This window comes from Colossoma macropomum, unplaced genomic scaffold (assembly GCF_904425465.1).
Source record: "Colossoma macropomum unplaced genomic scaffold, Colossoma_macropomum, whole genome shotgun sequence".
NCBI lineage: Eukaryota > Metazoa > Chordata > Actinopteri > Characiformes > Serrasalmidae > Colossoma > Colossoma macropomum.
Window position 1 is genome coordinate 32202053 of NW_023494795.1, and position 25882 is coordinate 32227934.

Below are 25882 nucleotides of genomic sequence, written 5' to 3' on the forward strand. Positions count from 1 at the left end.
CGGGATAAATTACATCCCTTTTTGTCACAGTTTTCCCAGCATATCGTCCAACTACGTTTCAGTACAAGCAGAGGAGCTTAATTAGACCTGTTTAATTAGATGATTAATGAAGCACAGTGGTGAAATGTTAAATAAAAACTGATGTAATCAAGGTTTTTTAAGTAATATATTTTTTAAATGTGGCACCACTATTTCTTTGTTTTCTGTTCAACTGTTAGAAAAATGAAATACTGAGTAGTGAGAAAATCTTGTGATGTATCATGATGTTATATTTTTGCCATATCGCCCACCCTTAGTTTAAAGGACTATCAAAAGCTAAAGATTTTTTTCTGCACAAATGGTCCTTCAAAGTATAGAAATACAAATGTGTGTGTGTGTGTGTGTGTGTGCATGCTTATGTGCATATAGTAGTATTTAAAGGGTCCATATTGTACATTTTTGGTCAACGGCCTTTCTTTACCCTTCAGAATTAATTGCCCTGTCTTTGTTACTGTGCCTTTAAGACTGATAAATGCAAATCGATCTGTTCTGATTAGCTGCCCTGAAATGGGCCTGATTCAAAAAGAAGTATGAGCTGAAACAGCCTTTATAACTTAAGCAAGAATCGGAAGGTTAATCTGATATGGACTGAATAGGCGGTAATTTTGAATGTGTGTTATTTATTTATTTATTTTTCAATGAAGCTACAATTTTTTTCTATGATATGGGCCCTTTAAGCATGAATGTGATGTTGAGTATGTATAGGAAGGATTGTGTGTGGTGTGTGTGTGTGTGTGTGTCTGCGTGTATGTGCATGTATGACCAGCAGCTTTGCTCTGCTTCCTCCATTCCTCTCTCCATCTTCCTCATCCTCAGTCCATCCTCATTTCTTCATATTTCTCTGTTTGAACATTAGAACTCTACGTCCTCTGATGATGGACTTCACTCAAGCGCTGCTGTGAATCATACTGATTTATATTGATGATGTACAGAAACCGTTCAATCTATCAATTTGTTAATAACCTTTGTGAAATTTACCGAATTGCACCTCTCACTTTAAAACTGAGCTCTTAAAGGGACCTTGGCCAAAAGTCGTAACTCCTGAAGCTCACATATAAGGTCCCTTTAGGGACTCAGTATCTGTACAGTTCTGAACTAATCCCAATGTTTTGGAGTGAATGTTATGGACCGTCAGTCTGTTTCCATCTCACTGTTCTCCTCAAACTATCTGATATGAAAAGGCAGGTAAACTCATTTATCAGCTAAAAGGCAGGTTTGTTTATCAGGATTTTCCAGGTTAGCTTCTCTTTGTGAAGTGTTTGTTGTGCTTTGGGAATCACTGTGGGACAGTCTGTGTGCTTCAGCTGCCTGCTAAAGCTAAACCCACCATTAACACTCCCCTCACTCTCTCTATGTCTCTCACTCTCTCTCTCTCTCTCTCTCTCTCTCTTCCTCCTCTCTCTGTCTCTCTCCTCTCTCTCTCGCTCTCTTTCTCACTCGCTCTCGCTCTCTCACATTCTGCTCTCTCTCTCTCTCTGTGTATTCTCTAACATTCTCTCTGTTTTCTCTTCTCTCTTTCAGCTCTCTTTTATCTCTCTATCACCGTCTCTGTAACATTCTCTCTCTTATTCTCTCTCTCATTTCTTTATCTGTTTGGCTCTCACACACATGCTATTATCTCCCGTCTCTTGCTTTCTCTCTCTCTTTCATTCTCTCTTTCTATTTATCTGTCTATCTTCCTCTAACATTCTCTTTGTTCCTTCTCTCTGTTTCTGTGACATTCTCTAACTCTCTCACTCTCTCTCTTTCTCTGCTATCTTTTCTTTTTCCCTTCTCTCTTACTCTCTTTCTTATTCTCTTTTTTCTGTTCTCTCCTTTTTCTCTCTCAGTCTCTTTCTCTAACTCTCTCTCTCTCTTTCTGTCTCTCTCTCTCTACCTCTCTCTCTCTCTGCACATCCTTGTCCATTCCATTTAATCTATATTTGTTCACACCAGCTACAGAACTTTCTACAAAGCTTTACTTTTTGGTGTTTGTGCTTCTACACAGTAAACAACTCATAAAATGAATAGAATCACTGTCTTACAGATAAACCATAGTAATAATACAGTAATAAAACAACAAAACAACAATAAAAAAATCCTTGTATATACAGTAATATACAGGAATATGGTGTCTATTCTTCTGCTGTAACCGGTAAGTTTGCAATACTCTGAATTTGAATTACATTGTTTTACACCTCAAAGTAAAGTCCTGCCTAGCACTATCCTATTACTCTCTCTCTCTCTCTTCTCTCTCTCTCTCTCGCTCTCTCTCTTTCTCTCTCTCTCTCTCTCTCTCTCTCTCTCCCTCCTTTTGCTGTGAGCCGTCTTTTGCGTTGCCTCACGCTGACGTTACGTTGCTTCTGTTTGCCATGCGTCTCTTTTCCTTCGTTTGCTTGGGACTGATGGACTGACGCTTGATGACTTTGTCTCCACTGTAGCTCCAGTGTAGGTTGGAGGTGCTTAAAGATGATCGAAGGAGCCATAGGACCTTCAGCTCACGAGTAACTATCCCCAAGCCCTCACGAGCCCACTCCACATGCAAGACTCTCGCTCTGTCTCTCTCTCTCTTTCACTCCTTTTTTTCTTTCTCTCTCTCTCTCTCTCTCTCTCTCTTTCTCTCTCTCTGCGTGTGGAGGTCGTGCTCTTCGCTTGCTTTCTGCTGTTCCTTCATTCTCTCCCTTTTTGTTGTTTTCCGTTTCCTTTTAGGTGTCTGCCATCATCTTTTACTCATTCCTCATCACGATCCATCACGAAACTTTCAAAATGGTGTATTTAAATGTCCTGGAATCACTTTAGGTAATACATGTCCCATATTATTAGCATTTAACTTCAATTTTTTAATAGATTTTTCTCTCAACTTTTCAGTGAGACACAGAATAATATGACACTTTATGCTTTGAAGCATAATTTCAAACTTTTAAAATATCTTCATAATTCAGTGTTTGAGGTGTAAACAGAGAGATTCAGAGTGGTTTGGTGTGAAATGGTTCAGATTTCTTTACAGTGGTGGTGATAGGAACCAGGGGTCACCATGACTACAACACAAAAAAACCCACCAGTGAACATACACGTGCCTTCTGAGTTTCATATGGAATGTTGATGATGGTAAAATAGTGGAAAATCTGAAATAATATGTTTTCTTTGGGGACTATTTTGCCTTACAACACCCTGCATGTACCCCTCTGCCAGTAATGGATTAAAATAATTAGATTAAAATACATTTTAAACCAAAACTTTATCACAAAACTATCATAAAACAATGTCTCAGACATCAGACAGTGCATTCATAAACATTTCATGTAATACCTTTCTGTGAGGAAGCTTTTAGAGGTGGACGTCTGGTTCCTATCACCACCACTGTGAACAATTCTGACTCTGCAAGTTTCTCTAGAGCAGAGCATTTCACACCAAACCACTCTGAATCACTCTGTTTACATATTAACCATGTAATTATGCAGAAAATTTTAAATTTCACTTTAAGATGGAGAACCTTAAATAGTGCACTTTAGGCTTTAACGTTTTAAATCCAGGGTAAGAGCACATTTGGCATTCAGACTAACTTGTTGTACAGTTATTTAGTTTAGTGTTGCTTTTTGCGTACATTGTAATGTTCTTCTTAGTTTTATAACTAAAAGTGAAAATTGCTGTATAAATATAACAACATAATACATATATAACATAATTATCTTTCACGTTTCTGAGGAGTTCAGAGCAGTCTCCTCTTCTTCCTCTCTATTCCACTCTTAATTCTCCTGCTCTGTTCATTAGTTCATTCCTTCTTTCTTTCTTCCTCATTGACACGCTTTGTCTCCATCAGCTTTGTGGTTTGCTCGGTTTCAGTGGCTGTCCTGCGTATGTATATGCTGCTGCAGTAATATCTCTCTCTCTCTCACTCTCTCTCTCTCTCTCTCTCTCTCTCTCTCTTCTTGTTTTAAGTTGTCCTCCACTTGCTGTAGATGCAGTGTGTATGTGTGTGTGTGTGAGTGTTTGTGCTCTCTTTACAGACAGCATTTTTTTTCCCACGACCACATCACTCCATCTCTCCCTCCTTCTCTTTTCCTCTGTCTCATCCGCCTCTCTTTTTCCCGGCTGTCTGGCAGAGTCTCTGTGCTGTATTTTGTCTTTAGGAATGGTTTAGGACACAGAGACAGGGTGACCCGCATACACGCACACCCTCTTATCTAACCCCTCAGTCAATCGAGAGAGAGAGAGACAAAAGTTTGGGGACACCTTGCTTTCTTTTGAAATCTGACTTCTCCTACTGTTACTTCTCGATACCTGTATAAGTGTAGTGATCATAACACGGCTGTACGCTAATTCTGTGTGTATTTATCTTCAACACTCAGACTTATATTCATCAAAATGTCCTCCTCGGCGTGAAGATCAGGGCTGCACATAATATTTAGGATGTGTAAGGATGCACAATTATATTTGAATACTGATATCAGCAGATGTTTGCTTAAATAAACATTATGGGCATTGTACAGTTTTGATTTGACTGATATGCCAATAATTAATGTATTTATTATGTACATAAGTACATGAAAAACATTAGTTATCTGCTTTGGCATGGGCCAGTAAGACCATTCAAATAACCACCACTTTCACCAGACCACAAATTTCTGCATACACATGTATGAAATGTATGATTATTATTATTATTATTATTATTATATGGTAACTAGCATGCGGTTGCCAACTCTGTGCCCCAGACTAGAGATTGGTTAATGAGAATATGTTCCTAACTAATGGATGTGTGCAAAATGTAAATATAATAATAACAAAAATAACAAAAAAATAATGATCATTATATGTAACTGAATTTTTTTAATAATCTTTGCAATACTACTACGACTAATAATGATAATAATAATAAGAAGAAGAATACAAAATAATAATAAGCGATAACAATTATAAAATCTAATTAATTAATCAATTAAGTATAGATCTTTTTTCAGTGTCTTCAACTTTTCTTATTCTCATTGACGATTCAAAGACTTGAGATAATATTAGATAGAATATTTGAAAATTTGACAAGATTTTTTATTATTAATTAATTTATTTATTTATTAACAAAAAATGTATTTTTAATTATTATTAGTAGTGGTAGTAGTATCACAAATATTATAAAATTATTTTTTTCACTTACATATGATTAGAACTATTTGTTAATAATTTCTAAAATAAAAGTAATAATAAATTTAGATAATTAATTCACATTTTTATTAATTAATTAACAATACATATTTTTCTTTTCAGTGTCTTCAGCTTTTCTTATTCTTATTAAAGATTTAAATATTCAAGATAATATTCGATAGAAAATTTAAACTGTAAAAGTCCTGATGAAGAGCTGGTTTTGAATAAGTAATGATTTGAGAGCTTTGTTTTTCCAAACTGTTGTTAAAAGCTCATATTAAAACTTAAACAATAATAATGTAAACATATGAATGCTGATGAGTGCTGACATCACGACAAGGGAATAAAATGTGCAACATTTGGCTTCATTTCCAAAGGAAGACCTTCAGTTTTACAGTTTCTGCAAAGAGAAATGACAAATATCAAAGATATTATTACATCTACAAAGTAATAAACATGATCAATTTTATTAAAACCTTCTGACCGGCTTGGTGTCCCCACACTTTTGAGGACAGTCGGTCAGTAAAGATCAGATTTAGATGGAAAGGTAAATGAGGGTCAGTGTGAGTGATCAGAGTGAGAAACACACAAACCCACACAGTTTACAGCCCATAATCAAAATATGAAGCACACAAACAGTGTGCACACATGAGCAGTCATGCTGTTTGGGCTGTTGTGGGAGATTTAAGCACTAACTATAGTAGAAATTCATACGTGCAGTGAAGTCCATGAGCAATCCAACAGTGACACAGATGTCGTTTTGTCTCTGTACAGCTGCACATCTGAAATAAAACAATGACTGACGTTAAAGCACAAAGCCCAGTTTGAGGTGGTCATAACTGATTGGATGAATTAAAACAATCTTGATTAAAATTGACATTTTTAATGTGAATGTAACTCTCTGACCTCCATTTATTTACCATTCTTCAGCAAATTATTCAGGAAATCCCAGATTTCACCATGTTTAGATTTGTCAGTTTAGATCAGGGGTCGGCAACCCAAATGTTAAGAAGAGCCATTTTGTCCTTATAACAAAAATTAAACCCATTTGGGAGCCACAACATTTCATGTCCATTTTACCATCTTGGCTGTAAATATGTCTTAGTATGTGTTCATGTTCTAGTATAGCCTAAAAAATATAATATAAATGAAAACACAGACTTACTTTGCTCTGCTTTAAGCTGTAGCTCAGCTATAGCCACTTTTCTCGCATCTCTGGCAGGAAACTTTTCTTCAAAAGTAGAACAGTTTCTTGTAAAATGTCTACTAATGTTCTACTGAAGTCAGCTTCTCATTCGCCATCTTTTTGTTTGAATTTTCCCACTCTATCTTAAATGGTGTTTGAGGCACCAGAATATAACTGCTGCACCTTGTGAAGCTGGTGAACACGAAGCTGACTTCGCAGCTTTTTAGTGTTTGACAGTTTCTTGTTGCAGATTAAACATATCAGGAAACCATCTGAGTGTTTATCAACGCAAATAAGTCCGTTCAGCAAATTATCGATGTTCATCTTAAATCTTTCTCTTTGCCTTTTTGTTAGCTGCTAGCTGGCCGCATTGCTATGGTGACCAGCGGTCTGCACGCCAACCTTCAGGGTTAAAGTTTAAAGAATTAGCAGATAAAGGCTACATTAACTCCAGTGCTTAAGACCATTTATTGTTAAAACTGTGTTAGAACGATCAGCAGAACTATGTTTTACTGCAAATTATTTCATGTTTACCAAAAAATCTAATTCTGCTGTGGAGCTGCAACAGGGCCAAAGCCACATGTTGCCGACCCCTGGTATAAACAGAATAGACAATTAAAGCAATACACTAAACTTTTTAGGTTCATAAGAATTTCATTTAGGCCAAAAATGAGTGCATATTTTATCGAATATTATTATAATCAATTCCAACATTGCAGATCCAATGCAGATAATCCACCATCTTTAGAGAAATCTATCACAGTGATCATGCAGTGATGCAATTCTACACCCCTTGTACTTCGCTCATACTTTTACTTGGCTTTATTTTGACTAAGGCCAATATAGACATAAATCTCCTTGAATTAAATGGAAATTCCACTGTGATTGCATAATTAAATGGTTAAAATGTAAACAGAGTCATTCAGAGTGGTTTGGTGTGAAATGTTCCATTCTAAAAAAACTTAGAGTGAAAATTGTTCACAGTGGTGGTGATAGGAACCAGACGCCCACCTCTAAAAGCTCTTTAAAACCTCTTTAAAAGCTCTTTTTAAATCCATTCATGGCAGAGAGAGACATGCAAAGCATTGTGAGGGAAATAAATGAGTTTTTCAGATTTATCATTATTTTACCATCATCAACATTGCATATAAAAACTCAGAAGACACGTGTAGGTTTACTGGTGACTCCTGCTTCCTATCATGACCACTATTATGAAGTTTACATATGTGTGTATATATATATATATATATATATATATATATATATATATATATATATATATACAGTTTACAGGAGCTTAAGCAACACAAACTGTCACAGTCCGGTTACTGATGGACTGCACTGCACACGCAACCACATCTGTAATATTAGCTCTTATAAACACTAGAATGAAAGCTGCTCTCACGTCTACTGTAGAGTCTGTTTTCCTCTCTGATCCCTGAATGAGCGTCAGAGTTCACTGGCAGGTCCACAGCTTTATTTCAGAGAGTGCAGTGAGAGCGTATCGATTTGATGTCATACTACAGCGGAGGTTTCTCTGAGGGAGACGGCAGGACGTGTTGGCAGATGAAATATGTCAGCTACGCTTTGGAAAACAGCTAACAAGCAGGAATTAGCTGCTAGTACATTAGACCGCTTGGCCATCAGATTTAAACGTTCCTCTTTGCTCATCGCTCCATCGTGAGAGGAATCTAGGCTCCATATTTGTTTCCAAGTCACAAACCTGGATGATGTATTTTCGGCTTCATGGTGTGACATGACATTTTCCATCGTTCTTCACTGAGCATTGTCACAGGAGACCAACCGCTCTCAAACTAACCGCTTTTATCTCCTGCCTCTCTCGCTCTCTCTTTCCTTATCCTTCTCTTTTCCCTTGCCTCCTTCTCTCTCTCTCTCTCTCTCTCTCTCTCTCCAGGTGCAGTCACGATGCAGCAGCAAAGAAAATATTTTACGGGCGAGTAAGTCACTTGTCTGTGTGGGTTTTTAGCCCTGTGCTGTTCTATTTAAATGTAATTATGTAATTACATGATTAATTGCATAATTATTTATGTAATGAATGATTTCTACATTCTATTTACTGTGAGTCTAAAGTTCTGACTTTAATTATATTTGTTTCAAAGACAAAAATGTATAGGATATTTTTATTTTCTTTAAACAAGACATGTACATTCAGCAATGACTTTTCATCAAAATCAAACATAACAAAATATCTCCTCCTCTACTTACAAACACAAGCGCGGTCTGGACTAAAATTTCAGAATCTGCACTTTCCACACACTTTCTCCACTTATTTCAGTAAGCTTGAATTAAATGGAAACCCCACTGATTAGAAAAATTGCATGATTAAATGGTTGAGATGTAAACAGTCATTCAGAGAGGTTTGGTGTGAAATGCTCTGTTCTAGAGAAACTTAGAGTCAGAGTTGTTCACAGTGGTGGTGATAGGAACCAGGCGTCCACCTCTAAAGGCTCCCTAAAACTCAGAAGACACGTGTAGGTTCACTGGTGACCCCTGCTTCCTATCACAACCACTGTATAGAAATCCGAGCTTCTCTATGATAAATATGAGCATGAAAACACACAGAATTAACCACTGAATAGTTCAGAAATTGATAATATCTATATGAAGACCAAAACAAAACAGACTGGAATGACCACAAAAAAGATGAAAAGATTTGTGGACACTTTAGAAAAAGCTGCGATTAGAAGATTAGCTTGATTGGTGCACTGTATCACTCTGACCTGTGTATCCTTCAAATTCAGAAAACTTCAATGTGTGAGATTTTACAAAAACTAATAAAATTGACTCCCCATACTGCCAAAGCTCTTAAATAATAAATACAATTAAGCTTGAATTGGTGTCTCATTCACCAGCTTTGTTATTTAAATGTTCTGTTCCATCTTAAATAGGTGCTGCAGTTACATTCAGGCAGCTCATACATAGAACGAATTTTGAAAAAGAAGCTGCTAATAAGTAGCCAACACCATACCACAGTAACACTTTAATGTTTATTGAGCAGAGCTATAATTTACTACTACACTGATTATTGCATGTCTAATGTCTAATACTGTTTAGTGTGCTAGCATGTGGTTTGGGATAGTTGCAGCAAAAGTAACACAGCAGGAAATTTCAGCCATTTAGATTTTAGCTTTAATTTGTTGTCATTACAGCAACAAATCAAATAAAATCAAGGCAATACACTGAAATATATTGTTTTGTATGCTTTAAAGGCTAATTTTAAAGTGTGTATTCCCAAAAACACAGTTTAATCTCTTTGCTAGATCAGCTATGGCTTTGTTATCTCACAACAATCTGCCACTGCGCCACTGAATGAACTTGAAGTTGTCTACATGACATTGTCTGAATACTATCAATATACATTTATACATTATACATTTATGGCATTTGGCAGACGCTCTTATCCAGAGACTTACAATTTGATCATTTTACACAGGCAAGTGAATGTAGTGTTGAGAGTCTTGCCCAAGGACTCTTATTGGTATAGTGTAGGGTGCTTACCCAGGCGTGGATTTGAATAGTGTAGAAGTCAGAGGTGTTACCCATTACACTATACCAAAATCAAAGGTAATGATGGTGAAAAAGTGGTGAAATAGTGGTTAATCCAAAACAATGAGCTTTCTTTGGTGATTGTTTGCCATATAATGCCATATGTGCTGTGTATATCCCCGCACTATGAATAATTTTAGGAAATCAATTTGGAGGCCAAAGCTCATCTCAGAACTATAGCAAAATAATGTTTCAGACATCAGTCAGCATATTCATAACGATTTCATGTAAGAATTTTCTGTGAGGTAGATGTTAGAGACATAACAGCTTCTGGTGTCTAGCTTATATAATCTCAATCTAAAGTGTAAGTTATTATTAAATAAAAAACAGCAGGTACATGCATATGTCTCAAACACCTCAACCTCTATGTGTGTGTGTGTTTGTGTCTGTGTGTAGGTCACAGTGCAGTGGACATCACTAAGGTTGCCCGGAGGCACCGTATGTCCCCCTTCCCCCTGACCTCCATGGATAAAGCCTTTATCACTGTGCTGGAAATGACCCCAGTGCTGGGCACAGAGATCATCAACTACAGAGGTACATACTGAACAAAAACGCAGACAAAAGATGGCTTTAGCTATATAAGACACTTTGGTCCATGTTTACAGACAACAGTGAGTCATACAGTGTCAGAAACCTTATAAGTAAGTCTATTAGAGATACTAAACAACTCCACACCTTTTGAGGCAAATATGTTGCAGTTAGCACAATCCTCATTGACTGCTTGCAAAATTCAGGCTCTCTTAGTTACTGTTACTACACTATATGAATAAAAGTATTGGGACACACACATATTACACCTACAGAAGCTTTTATGACATCCCAGTCTAAATCCATAGGCATTAAATATGGAGTTGGTCCGCCCTTGGCAGCAGTAACAGCTTCCACTCTTCAGGGAAGCTTTCTACAAGATTTTGGAGAGTGTCTGTGGGAATTTTTGCCCATTCATCTGGAAGAGCATTTGTAAGGTCAGACACTGATGTTGGACGAGAGGGCCTGGCTCGCAATCTCTGCTCTAGTTCATCCCAAAAGTGCGTAATGGGGTTGAGGTCAGGACTCTGGACAGGCCAGTCAAGTTCTTCCACACCAAATTCACCCAGCCATGCCTTTATGGACCTTGCTTTGTGCACTGGGGCTCAGTCATGCTCAAACAGAAAAGGGTCCCCAAATTATTCCCACAAAGTTGGAAGCATAGAATTGTCCAAAATGTCTTGTTATGCTGAAGCATTAAGATTTCCCTTCACTGGAACTAAGGGGTCTAGGCCACCCCCTGAAAAACAACCCCATAGCATTATCCCTCCTCCACCAAACTTTACAGTTAGCACAGTCAGGCAGGTAACATTCTCCTGGCATTCGCCAAACCCTATTTAGTGAGTGATTCAACAGAGGATAGGCACTTACAGTTGACACGTTTATCTATCAAGACTGCAAGGTTATGTGCTTAATTTTGTCCACCTGTTAGAGTGTGGCTGAAACACCGGAACTCAATAATTAGGAGGGATGTCCCAATACTTTTGTCCATATAGTGTATGTTTCTCAAGTCAAAGGACGTCTGAAACACTTTATTATTCAAAAACAAACTGGCTTTACAACATTAAAAATTGACTGGCTATGATTTGGTCTTGTCTCAATATGAAAAGTTTTTGAGACAGCAAAAATAAGGAGTACCTGAATATGAGCCTTGTGGTCATATGTTGATGTTAACATTAATGCTTTCACCAAGCAAGAACCTTACATTCATTAGCACTTGGTGCAGTGCACATATGTTAAGGTTTGAATTGATTTTCAACTTGAGGTCAAGACTCAAATAAATTTTTGATATATTGTACGCTAACAATGTTGAAAAGTGCTCTACATAGCTACACAGCTTGGTTTGCCTTAGATCAATGGGGAATCCTCCAAGCCTTCTAGGCGCTCAGAGAAGGCCTAATGATTTCTGTGAACTAAAAAATGCATGTCAGTATTTTTTAGTTCATCTTTATTCAGTAGAATCGTGTTCATATTTAAACTCTGCATGTATTACAGTACTATTCTTTATTCATTGTAAAGTTTTGCATGGAAACAAAAACTGACCTGCGGAAAGTTGACCAATTAGAAATTGTTTTTCTCCGTGGTATCTAGATAGATATGGCAAAATGAGGTACCCTACTGCTCAGGAGCTGTAGAGAAGTCCTGATATAGTAATGCTGATTAACTGCTGATTAAACCAATCATGGTATGATTTCCAATGAGTGGGAGCAATTTTATGAGAAAGGGTGTCACTCTAGGCCTTCTGGGAGTTCTAGATTGATCATTGGCTGTAAATGCGATCAGCAGCCTAATCAGTGGGTTGTTAGAAATGGAAAACAGAGGCAGCAGCTCCACACCTGAGCTCACTACTGAAAGTCACTGTGAAGCTGCTACAAGGTGAAATATACCGGTAACACTTGAAGGGTGTGTACATAACACATTCATAACATCTTACATAAACACTTCATAACATGTCAATGTATGTTTAAATCAGCATTTATAAAGAGTACATGTTTTACATGCTATTGATATGGAATACTATGTCATTTTAGTGAGATACATTTATCAAAATAAAAGTCCTAATTTTTTTATTTTGAAAAAGTAAATTATTTTTTGGACAGCCAAAAAATGACCTCGCTTTATTTCCTTTGATCCTTAAGTGCTTTGACACTTAGGCACATTTCACCTATACTTTCAATTTCTTTTTAATTTTCTTTTTAATCTGTTTTTTCTTAAGCATTTTTTGCTTTGCATGTCACTTTACTATATAGACAGTAAATTATTCATAAATATGCTTAGAAACAATCGTTAGACTGAATTTTCATTTAAAGTGGCTGTCTAGAAATGAGGCATTTTACAGAAAATAATATAGTTTTTCAAAATAAAAAATGAGAACTTTTATTTTGAAAAAGGTCTTTAAGTAAAATGGCATAATAGTCCTTTTAGTATTAATATCATGTAAACATGTATGCTTTAGGAATGTTGATTTAAACGTTCATGAACATGATGATGATGATGATGATGCTATTAATGTGTTATGTTACCCTTCAAGAGAAGCGGTAACACTTTACTGTTGTTCATAAGGCTACATGACACCTACATAAGCTTGTCATGAAAACTGACGTAACTCTACGTAAATGTTTATAAATTCTTATTTCAATAGGCTGGGTTTGGGATGGGTTTTTCCTCATGTTTTGGCCGAGTTTTGACATTTATGGCCCAAATTGATGGCCTAGCTCTAATCGTCATGGAAATCGGATTAAGAAATCTGATAAAGAGAGCTGGATTTTAGCTCAGTAATCAGAATCAGTAATCAGGAAATAAGCAGCGTTGTCGCAAAATGGCAGCAAAACACTTGACGAATTAAGGATTTAAAATATTTTTCATCTTCTAGATGAAATTGTGTTATAGTCCAGTATGTTCATATTTTCAGGTGAAGTGGTGTGATGTTTTAAAAAAAAGCCACAACATGAAATTTGAGTTTTACATTACGTTTTCGTATTCTGTGAGTTTGTTGGCTGGTTGTAAAGCAGAAATCCGATCCGATTATTAAGTGCATTCAGTGACAGTGGTTTCCACTAAAAATGATAAATGAGAGACCCTCCGAAAAGACTGGGGGGTGTATCAGTGATACAATTCAACATTTCCATACACTGTATGGAGTTAAATCAGTGTCACCAGAACCTGAACCTGCCTTTGTGATCCTGATCCTGAATTTGTGATGCTGAACCCTGAATTCCTGATGGTTTTTTTTTAGGTTGGGAAATTCAGGTTGTAAAATTCAGGTCTGGAAATTCAGGGAAATATCCAGTGTACTCAGAAAGTGCAAACAAGCATAGATGTAATCAAACTCACACCTTGCCAATTAATAAACATCTCTGAGGTCACTGGGAGGGGCCATTGAGTACATGCCGATTAAGGACCCTGGCAGAAGAGCACGTCACTGGAACATTTTCAGTTGCTTATTCTTCCTTCTCTTTATATAAGCTCACATCAGATACTAGTATTTATAGTAAAGTAATTTACTTTACTTGCACACAAATTTATTTGAATGATAACATGACCGTTGGGCTTCTTAAGTGTAGGAAAAGGCTGGCCTGCTAACTGGTGGTTCGCCTTGCGTATGTCATAAGAAAGAAATCCAGTATCAGCTTATATCTGTATGAACAATCAATAAAACTATAAATAAGTATCTGTTCAGGTTCTGGTGATACTGATTTAACTCCATAATTAACTCCATTCTCTTTCCCATGTTTCGCTGAATTTCACAACTTGAATTGTACAACCTGAATTCCTTGACCTGAATTGTACATCCTGAATTTCCACACCTGAATTTTACAACCTGAATTTTACATTCTGAATTTCCACACCTGAATTTTACAACCTGAAATTTACAACCTGAATTTTACATCTTGAATTTCCACACCTGAATTTTGCAACCTGAATTTTACATTCTGAATTTCCAGACCTGAATTTTACATCCTGAATTTTACCACCTGAATTTTACAACCAGAATTTCCAGACCTGAATGTTACAATATGAATTTTTTAACCTGAAAAGCATCATGAATTCAGGTTCAACGTCACAAATTTTGGTTCAGGGTCACAAAATCAGGTTCAGCATCACAAAATCAGGGTTACAATTGCAAATTTCGGTTCAGGTTCTGGTGACACTGACTTAACTTCGTAACACTGTTTCAAATGATTTTTTGATGTGTATTGAAATCATTACACCCTTAAAGTAAACTGTAAACACTACAGTAGACTTTAACAGCGTGACAGGACATAATGAAGATGGTATTTATAAGTCTGACGTTTGATATTTCATATCTGTTTAATATTTATGATTTCATATTCAGGAGCGTGCACTTATATATTTATAACAAAGCATGTTGTGGTTGAGTGATTATTTAGAACTGATATCATGGTGTTCTGCTCCCAGGCTGATCTATGAACACCTACACACATCAGCAGAGAGAGAAGAGACAGCCGGGACTATATTTAACCGCTCTGTCTCTTAATAAGCCAGTCCCTCAGCTTCTGTCTCTCATCTACAGCCATCTCTCTCTCATCACCTCATCTCCCAGCCTCATCTCTCTCTATGACTCCTCTAATCTGAGCTCTGTTTCTGTTTTTCCAGTTCAGTCTAATATTTTATATATTATTAGATGCGTCTGGTCTGTAAGTCACAGCAGCGCCCTGTTATATTTAATCCATTACAGTGTTTATGTGATCTGAAACTTTCATTTTACATATTACATCTTTAAAGATGAATTCTATTTTTTTTAGTATTTCTTTTCTCTTTCTTTCTTTCTGTCTTTCTTTTTTTTCTGTCTTTCTTTCTTTATATTAATTATTCTACTGATTTTTGTTATTTTTCTTGCTTTCTTGCTTTCTAATAAATAATTCTTTTGGTTTTTATGCATTATTCTTTCTTTTTTTCTTTCTTTCTTTCTTTTTTCTTTCTTTTTATTTTCTTCCTTTCTTTTTCTTTCCACTTTCCTGCCTTCAGTTCTTTCTTTCTTTCTTTCTTTCTTTCTTTCTTTCAGCATTTCTAGATGATGGTGTGAGGGTTAGGGAGCACCAGGAAGGGCAGTTTGTAGTTTTGATCAGAGTAAAAACATCTGAGTGAAAGACGAGACGCTGCCTGTGTGAGATGAGTAATCGACTGTAGGATCTCTTGCTGTCTCTCTTTCAGATGGAATGGGTCGAGTTTTGGCTCAGGACGTTTATGCCAAAGACAACCTGCCTCCCTTTCCCGCCTCTGTGAAGGACGGCTACGCTGTACGAGGTGTGTATCGTGTCCTGAACTCACATTCAGAACACAGTTCACACGATTCACATCACAGTGGAATCATTCAAAAATACAGCTCTTTCATTGGTTGATGCCCAGTGAAGCCTTGAGTACTTTTATTTTGTAAAGGTATAAGACAGTTCAATGACACTCCTCTCCCAGACAAACGGAGCTCGACCTGCGTTCACTCTTCTTTAACCCTGATCATCCAGCAGCCTCAGCACAAGATCCACACCGATATTACAGTAATCATCTTCCTCTTTTTCTCTCTCTTTCTCTCCTTCTTTTTTTTCTCTCCCTCTCTGCCTCTCTCCTTTCATCCTCCTCCCTCTACCTCCTACCCTTTTCTCTATCCCTCTCCCTCCTTTCCTCTTCCTCTTTTAATCTCTCTTCCTCTCTTTCTCTTTTCCTCTTCCACTCTCAGTCTGTCTCATCCTCTTTCTATCTCTCTTGTCCTCCCTCTTTTCCTCTTCCTCTTTCAATCTCTCTTCCTCTTTGTATCTGTCGTTCTTCCTCTCTTTCTGTTTCTTGTCCTCTCCTTCTCTGTATCTCTCTTCCTCTCTCTCTCTCTCTCTCATTTTGTTTCTCTCTCCCTCTCTCTCTCTCTCAGTCACGCTAAGTCATGATGAGTGAGAGTGTTTGCCCTGCATTATGACAAACCTCGTTAGCTCACGCTCCACTTCTCATGTCAGAGCTCCATATTCGGCGGATCACTCATTCCTGCTACAGAGTGGGTCTAAAAACGCTTCTGAGGGGATGAATGTCAAACGCTTCACTCCTTTATTATACCGTTCCCCAGAGGAGCACGCTCTCGCACCGGGGTCACACACAGTGCTCCTAAACCGCTTTACTTATTTTATCCTTTTTAAACCCTTTTTTTCTAATGCATTTTTCACACAGTTTAGTCGTCTCCGATCCGCAATCCCGGTCTAAAGTGCCTGCCGTTCCCTGCGTTCCTGTTTCAACAGCTACGAGAGAGAAAATGTTAACTTCAATATTCAGCATCATTTTCTGATCACAGCAATAGCTGCAGCTGTGAGAGTGTGAGTGTTTCACCTGCCCTAGACATCAATGTGTGTCAGGGCCGCGCACATATCGGGGGACAGGGACCCCTTCTCACGCTCTCTCTCTCATGCTCTCTCTCTCATGCTCTCTCTCTCTTCCTCTCTGTTTTCCTCACCCTTTCTCTCTCTCTTTCTCTCTCTCTTTCTCTCTCTCTTTCTTTTTCTCCCTGTCTCTTTCTCATTCTTTCTCTCTGTTTCTCTCTTATCTCATCTCCCTTTTTTCTCCCTCTCTCAGTTCAGTTCAAGTTTGCTTTATTGATATGACACATTTCATTTGTATTGTCAAAACACTACAAAAATTACTTATATATTAAAATTTAATTAAAAAATATATATAAAACCAAGATATTAATATATTTAATATTAAATATTTTCACTCTCTTCCTCTCTATCTTCCTCTCTATCTTTTCCTCTCACTCTATCTTTCTCTCTCTTTTCCTCTCTCTCCCATTCTGTCTCTCTCATCCTCTTTTCTTCCCTCTCTCTCTCACTCTCTCTCTCTATTCCTCTCTTTCAGCATGATTTTGTTATAACCAGCAGTAACTGCAGTGTTTGTCTTACCATAGAAATTAACAGGCCTGTGCAGAGACATTTTGGGGGTCAGGAGATGGCAGACACCACCATCCAGAGAGAGAGTCTGATGATCAGGTTACAGAGGAAGCCCAACATAGTGTTAAAAGTCTTTCCCAAGAACAGCATAAGTGGCCATTGTGTTGTCCACTACCCTCTTAAAAAAGATGGTTCTTCTAGGGCTCTTTAGTAAAGATAATGAATCTATATAGAACCATGCACACTTAAATAACCCTTTGCATAAATGGTACTTTGCATGGTAAAATGGTTCTTCAGATTGATGGAGAATGTGTTGTATATGGTTCTACATAGCACCTGACCACTGGTGCACGGTGATGTAATCAATAATCAGTAAACATTTTAGAGGTGAGATGAAAGCTTAAATTTTGATTTGAAGCTTATGGGAAACAAGAAGTCTTTTCAATGATGTCTTAAGATATATTTAAAGGAAAGGTTTGACAGAAACTCAGGTTTACACAGTTTCCCCTTTTTCCGTATGTTGTTGATCAGCCAAGACATGTTTGGTGTCTGAAGTTTGCTTCTTTAGTTTTAGCACTGGAGCGATGACAATGTGGCTAACAAACAATGGGCTTCTATTACATTAGCCTAGTTAAAAATTAAGATGCAAACTTCAGAGTCTTGGCTGATTGACTATGGCCCAATCTTAGTTCACCCCTATCCCCTACCACTGAGCTCTTACTCGGCCGTTTTGCATATTCACGTCTAAGGGTAGGGTGTCCTGATTTTTGTTGAGATAGAGGGGTAGGGCGAAGTGTTATGGCCCTCTAAATTGAGTTTTTTCAGAGATACACTCCAAACAGAGTGTTATGAGGAAAAAAGAAAAACTGACAAGATGTCTGCGCACATGACCAAAGAAACCCACAAATGTCACAACTTCTCTGTTTAAATTACTATAACCGTTGTTTTATCTTAGTTTAATGTGATTTCAATGAATTATGGTCCTTTTCTTCATAACAAGCATAATCGCTAATAGTATGCTAATGTCTCTGTAGCTAGTTACCTTAAATAGTCCACCAGTACTGACTGATGCCTGAAGTGCCAGAATGTAACTGCTGCTCCATTTACGGTGGAATGGGAAAATTTGGACAAGAAGGGGTGATAATAACTAATTGGCCCCACCTCTTTGAAGACATATGATGCCCTAAATGTAACCAAAGCCCTGCAGTGCGGTTGCTGAACTTTACCCTCCACTGCAGACTGGCAGGGTCACCTTCAGAGCACCGCTAGCAGCCTGTTAATGAAGTAATGTTCTTTTTATTTGAGAGTTGTTCCATTTCATAGGGGAAGTTTTCCACCACTATCTCTTGTGACTCTGTTCCAAGGGGCAAGGTGACACTTGTAAACAAGGGGGTAGGGGTAAAAATGAGAAATGGGATTGGGCCTACATTTAGGGTGAGGGAGGGAAAACTGAAAACTCTGTAAAATTTTGTTAAACCATTCCTTTATGCATGCTTTGTTATGCCAGGATCAGACGACAAAAAATCAGCCCCTTTTTTCAAACGTTTTGTTGCAGCTGACAAATTTTTAGTGCCAGGCCCGAGTATGAGCATCAGGAATGATGAACGAGTCTTGTAGCGTGACATAATCAAAGAACAGTGATGTGGTGTCTGGGACACCCCACGACACCCTGACGAATAGTGTGACTTTCTTATTTTTTTTGGATCCTGTTACAGCTGTCAGGAGAAACAATGAAACAGAGGACAGGTTAATTGAGCTGTGGCAACAATACCCCTGACTTCACCATGACAGAGGCCAAAAAGACAAGAAAAAGCATTTATAGCATGTTTACTGTTACGTCTCCTTGGGGTAAGACACAACAAAGGGGAAGCGAGACTGCCCGCTTAGTTGACGGACCAGAACAAAAAGGAATATTTCATTAATAACTAAAAACATGTCAACAGTACAATTTAAGTCAACAATTTATTTGGTGCTCTACACTTTTATCCAGCCATCAAAATTAATATAGACATAAGACAAAAGTAAAGGAGACAAAAAAGGACATATAACTTCAGGGAGGCCCAAAATAACAAAAGATCTTTTACAAAAAAAATATTAACTACCTTATTGTAGCACATCATGCGCTACCCTGAGCTCAAGGAGGACATCTCGTCCGCCTGGACCGAACCTGAGGTGTAGAGAAGCGGCCTCGCTGCGGACCAGGAGGCAGGGCCCATGCAGTGGAGTTCAGGACTCGCATCCTGCTTTCGTGCCTCTTGTGGCCGTCATCATTATCATCTCTTCTGTGGCAGCTGACGTCCTCCTCCCGCCATCACTCACATCCCTCACTGGTGTACGGGATTCGTGCGCCGTCCCCTACTTGCTCGTGGTTCTCCTCTTGTTGCCGGGCAGGCCATCCCTACATTTCCTTTATTTGAAAGAACATAGCAAAATGTACAGTGACCTAGTAGCTAGCTTCATTTATGTAATGCTCTTGATATGTTAACCTCAAGTTAACACAGTCATTACCTAAGTTCTCTTTGAAGGACAGACGGCTTATGCTGTCTTCTTTGTGACACCCAGGAACAGGACAGCGTCAGACTTGTAGTGTTGCCAGTCTCCCAACCAAGAAACGGCATGAGGTTATGGCACTGTGGTTGCCTAATCTGACATAGTGAACATCGTGAAAGACAAAATATTGTGTAGTCTGATTCTGGCATTAGTGTATGTAGTTTGTAACTTTTTTTGTGTGTTTTTTCTTTATTAGCTGCTGATGGTCCTGGTGATCGTTTCATTATCGGAGAATCACAGGCTGGAGAGCAGGTGTGTCCACATTCACACACACTGTAGTGTTCTATCTCTAAATGCTGCAGCGCTTCAACACACAGCACAACTCACACACTCTCACACACACTTACATCATCATGATCTGAGCAGTTTCTTTGCAGACTTCTGTAGACTTGTATCCAGAATGTCTTTGTGCATTTCAGAGTTCACGATCCAATCAGTAAACACAAGCTTTGTAAGAAAAACAGTCCCAGACTTTGATGTTTCCACCTCTGTGTGTATATTTTCACAGTAAAATACTGTAGTCATTATTTCATTGTGAAATCAACTCATTGCACAGCACACGGCAAGAATATTCAAACAGAAAATATTATTGATGGCCAAATTAAACAAAACCTAGATGTCAACCTCATGTCTGTGGGTAGAGGTGGGTTGGGGGCCTGCCAAAATTATTCGGAGGAAAGAAAACACTACAGTGTAGTGAAAATGTTTAGCTTCCAGTGACTAGCAGAGCAGTGCCGGCCCACTGACCATCAACTGTACCATTTATAGGCTATTTGTATTTGTTGTTGCACTGTACTGAACTGTGATAAATCTTATGTGTGTGTGTTTTTGTCCTGATTACCCCCCACACTAGCCTACACACACAGTGATGCCCGGTCAGGTGATGCGGGTGACGACAGGCGCTCCTATCCCCTGTGGGGCGGACGCTGTGGTACAGGTGGAGGATACAGAACTGCTGAGAGAGTCTGAGGACGTGAGTACACAGTTACACTTATCATTGTAATCACTTTTTAAAATAAAGCTTCATCTATGTGAAATAAAGTAGATAGGCATATGGATCAGTGGGCTGCACCCATTTCCCTGGTTACACTACACCCATTTCTATTGTTACACTGCACTAGTTTTCACAGTCACACTACACCTATTTCCATGGTTACAATTCACTCATTTCCATGGCTACATGACACCCATTTCCTTAGTGACACAAAACCCATTTCCATGATTACACTACACCATTTCCATGGTCACAGTACACCCAACTTCATGGTAACAGTACACCCAATTCCATGGTTACACTACATCCATTTTAATGGTTACACTACATCCATTTTCATGGTTACACTACACCTAATTCCATGGTTACACTACACCCAATTTAAAGGTTTCACTACAGCCATTTCCACGGTTACACTATATCTAGTTCCATGGTTACACTACAGCCATTTCCTTGGTTATGCTACATCCATTTCCATGGTTACACTACAGCCATTTCCATAGTTACGCTAGACCCATCTCCAAGATTATCCTACACTCATTTCCATGGTTAAACTACAATCATTTCTATGGATACAGTACAACCATTTCCATAGTTATGTTAGATCCATTTCCATGAATTTGCTACATCAGTTTTTCATAGTTACCCTATTCCCATGGTTATGTTACACCTATTTTCATGGTTAAACTACACCCATTTCTTTATCTATAGCAATTATTTATTACAAAATCAGAGTGTCTACTGAACTTGCTATGTTAAGGAATTACTTAGGCAGCTGTTGGTCATAATAAGGATGTTCATTTGAGAATTTCTTTTTTTTTACCACTGAATCCCACTGTTCTGCATGAAAAATAGCATTAAAGGAGTAGAATACAAAACAAGGCACACAATGCTGAGCATTTTTAACTAATATCAAAAATTCTGCACTTCAGGGCACAGAGGAGCTGGAGGTGCGCATTCTTGTGCAAGCACGTCCAGGACAGGACATTAGGTAAACAGTATGTGTGTGTGTGTGTGTGAGATTGAGTGCAGGTGTCAACATGAATTTTAATATGTTTTTTAAAATCTCCTGTGTGTCCAAGGCCCATTGGTCATGATATAAAGCGCGGCGAGTGTGTGTTGGCAAAAGGCACACATATGGGCCCCTCGGAGATCGGCCTGCTGGCCACAGTGGGGGTCACTGAGGTAGAGGTGCACAAATTCCCTGTAGTGGCAGTGATGTCCACAGGAAATGAGGTTAGGAAACACATACCTTCTTCCTCCTATTTGTTGCTTTAAAACAGTTTTTAATCTGCTGCACATTTATGTTGTTGACAGAATTTAGCAGTGAGGTCTGCATGGCTCATGCTTATGAGAAAATGATACAGCAAATCAATTCAGGAAAAGATGTTTAATTTATTTGTAAAGTATTTTTATTTTGTGTGTTCAGTATGTAATATGTAACATGTATGTAAAGAAACAGTGTCACATTAAACATGTAAAGGCTATCTTATCATATCAGCACCACAAAGTGAGAGAACAGAATCTTTAATGAATAAATTCATCAAAGCAGGATTCTGCTGGTTTGGTTTTGGACAGCTGATTATTTTGTAATAGCATATTATTTTATATTATTTTTTAGTTGTCAGTGATCTAATGCTGGTTATTATTGTTGCTGCACAGTAATTCTACCTGCTAAAATCAGAAATCTCAGATTCTATTGAATAATTTGGGTGATGATGAGTCAGTTTCAGTCAGTTTCGGGCAGAATGGTGTCATACTTTGGTCAGTTTCAGACTCAGGTCAGGTCAAACTTAGACAATAATTTCTAACACGCTCGCAGGGATTTATGGTGCCAGTCTGATTTGAATGTTACCTCAGTGAAACATCATGTCATTTAGAGCCTTAGAGCCATGTTTAATATTTATAGCTGACTAAACTGTGCCTTCGCTCAGCTGGGACATTGTGTGACAGGCTGTGTTTTTGATTCTCAGCTCCTGAACCCGGAGGATGACCTGCACCCCGGAAAGATCCGCGACTCTAACCGCTCCACACTGCTGGCCACCATTCAGGAGCACGGCTACCCCACCATCAACCTCGGCATTGTGGGAGACAAGTGAGACTCTCTAATTGTTCTCATTACACTTTGCACAAAGAGATATAGCCAGTCGAAGCAAAGGAGTACCAGAGTACTGAACCAGTCACAAATGCTTACAGGATTCTTTAATTAAAGCGATGAAAAATCTCATTTACACATTTTTCATATCACCCAAAATGTAATCGATTAGCCGAGGTATGTTCTGTGTCTGACTTTTGCTTTTGTAGTTTTGCACTGGAGCTACAAGGCTAATGTAGTTAACATGAACTATATAAATTGGTGTGGGAACATCAGCACTGTGTGAATTGAGTAAATTATTAAAACTGCGCTGATTGTTAAGTAACGTCACTTTTCTGACGCTATGCCATACTGTCAGTGGGAAACTGGGAGTTTCTGGAAATTAAACAATACATTTCTGTAATTTTTAGTTCATTTTTATCTAATAGATAATCTGCAAGCATTGCAGTTCTACTCTTATTCTGTTGTTAAAGGACAGTTCCACCAAGTTTTCAAAGGTTTGGCCTAATTCAGTTGTTACAAAGTCATTCAGAGTGATTTGATGTGAAATGAGTAAATGTAGAAAAACGTACAGACTGAGATTTCTTTACAGTGGTGGTGATAGGAACCAGGGTTCGCCATGACTACAACATAAATACAGCCATTTTATTTACTATCCAAAACCACCAGTGAACCTACACGTGTCTTCTGAGTTTTACATGTAATGTTGATGAAGATGACATAGTGATGAATCTGAAAAAATGTATTTGTCTTTTGGACTGTTTTGCCTTAGAATGCCCTGCATGTCTGCATGACTGAGATGCCCTTGAGCAAGGTGCCTAACCCCCAACTGCTCCCCGGGCGCTGCAGATAGGGCTGCCCACCGCTCTGGGCAAGTGTGCTCACTGCCCCCTAGTGTGTGTCTTCACTAGTGTGTATTGCGGAGGTGAAATTTCCGCATTGTGGGACTAATAAGGGTCACTTAATCTTAATCTTAATGTATCCCTCCACCATGAATGCATTAAAATAAGTGGATTAACAAGATGTTTCAGGCCAAAACCATAACACAAAACTGCTGTAAAACAATGTCTTAGGCTTCAGGCAGTGCATTCATAACCATTTTGTGTAATAACCTTCTGTGAGGGAGCTTTTAGAGGTGGATGTCTGGTTCCTATCACCACCACTGTGAACAATTCTGATTCGGTAAGTTTCTCTAGAACAGAGCATTTTGCACCAAACCACTCTGAATGACTCTGTTTACATCTTACCCACTTGAAAAACTGATGGAGTTCCACTTTAAGTTTTGGTATCTCTGTAGATACACCAAGCATGCTGTCCCATTGGTTAGGACTTAGGGCCTTCAACCAATCATGTTTTGACTGAAATGTAACCAACCTTGTCAGACTCTGGGCCTTCAAGATGTCCTAAATGCAGCTGAGTGTGAATATGCGCTATATCCTAATCAGGTTTAAGTTTTTCAGTTTTGTTAGGAATGGAAAACAGTGGTGGCAGCTCTATGCCAGGACTCTTTACCAAGAACAACCACAATATGTTATTGTGCACCAGCATTACCTTATTGCTAACATACTTTAGCTAGCCAAAATTGGCATCATTGTAAAGGTGAGGATTTCTCAGGTTTTGGCCAGTTTTTTAAATGTATGGCCCGAACTGAAGGCCTAGCTCTAACTTTGAAGTAGTTCATTGTAATTTTATCTGTTGTCATGCTGTCGCCCCCCACAGCCCAGACGACCTTCTGAACGCCTTGAATGAAGGAATAAGCCGTGCTGACGTCATCATAACCTCAGGGGGCGTGTCCATGGGGGAGAAGGTGTGGCCTCACTGTGTTTTATATGCATGTTTGTTTCTATATGGTTTAGTTTTTAGAGTCATCTTGTTATTCACTTTAGAAGACAGTAAGGAGAAATGTCCAGAAACTTGTCAAACTGCAGTGTTTGAGGGCCTCAGTTCGGTACGGTTCAGTGTCAGTTCAGTTTTATATACGTAATGCTTTTTACAACAGCTATCGTATCATAGCAGCTTATTCAGAAATGTGGGTGCTGCTGCCTTAAGAGAGTCAATGAGGGAAAGTGTCAGGACAGAAACCCTAAGACCATTAGGAAGAACCAATGAGAGGAAGCAAGACTCAGAAGGAAAAGCATCCTAAGAGCATGAGGTAGAACCAATGAGAGGAACCATCACTCATAAGGAAAAACATCCTAAGAGCATGGGGAAGAACCACTGAGAAAAACCAAGACTGATAAACTCTCTAAGAGCATAAGGAAGAACCCTTGAGGGGACCCTAAACTCTAAAAGAGGGATTCCCAATAAGCATAAGAAACAGTGAGAGGAGCCAAGACTGAAACTGAGAAACTGGCTAAGAGCATAAAGAGCAACTGAGAGGGACCAGGACTCAAAAGGAAAACTGAGAACAGATTCTCAGAGGGAGACAGCTCAGTGCAGTTAAATCATTCCCCTGCTTTAACTCACCCAGTTCAAGTCAAAGCGTAGTTATTCAGGTGAGTTGAATCAGTGCGAATCAAGTGTTGAATCAGTGAAAACACTGAACTGCAGCACTGCGGCCCTCCAGCACTGTGTTTGAGAAGTCTAGATTCATCTTTCTGGCCTAGAAAACATCTTTCCAGGCATTACTCATGACTCCATGCTGCCATCTAGTGACTGATTCTTAATTCAGAGGATGATCACTACAGCAGTGAGAGATGGTGATAAATAATTCATGAAATTGATTCGCCTGTCATGCTGTGGCTGTCTAGATTTTTATGAGTATTTTATGGGAATGATTCCATCATTGTTAACGTGGATGGTTAATTGGCCCATTTTGACAGGACTACCTGAAGCAGGTGCTTGATATTGACCTCCATGCTCAGATCCATTTTGGACGTGTCTTTATGAAACCAGGGTAAGTGGATGGATGCATGGGTGCT

At 38.5% G+C, this 25882-nt stretch overlaps 1 protein-coding gene across 1 annotated transcript in view; it reads left to right on the forward strand.

The window, feature by feature from the left end:
• Positions 1-25882, forward strand: part of gphnb (gephyrin b) — a 172067-nt gene that overhangs the window by 140681 nt on the left and 5504 nt on the right. The window contains 11 exon segments of the mRNA XM_036582197.1: positions 2460-2522; positions 8259-8301; positions 10307-10444; positions 15614-15706; positions 20069-20124; positions 20726-20845; positions 21799-21857; positions 21949-22102; positions 22840-22961; positions 24681-24768; positions 25784-25857. Coding sequence (XP_036438090.1) covers positions 2460-2522; positions 8259-8301; positions 10307-10444; positions 15614-15706; positions 20069-20124; positions 20726-20845; positions 21799-21857; positions 21949-22102; positions 22840-22961; positions 24681-24768; positions 25784-25857 — 1010 coding nt within the window.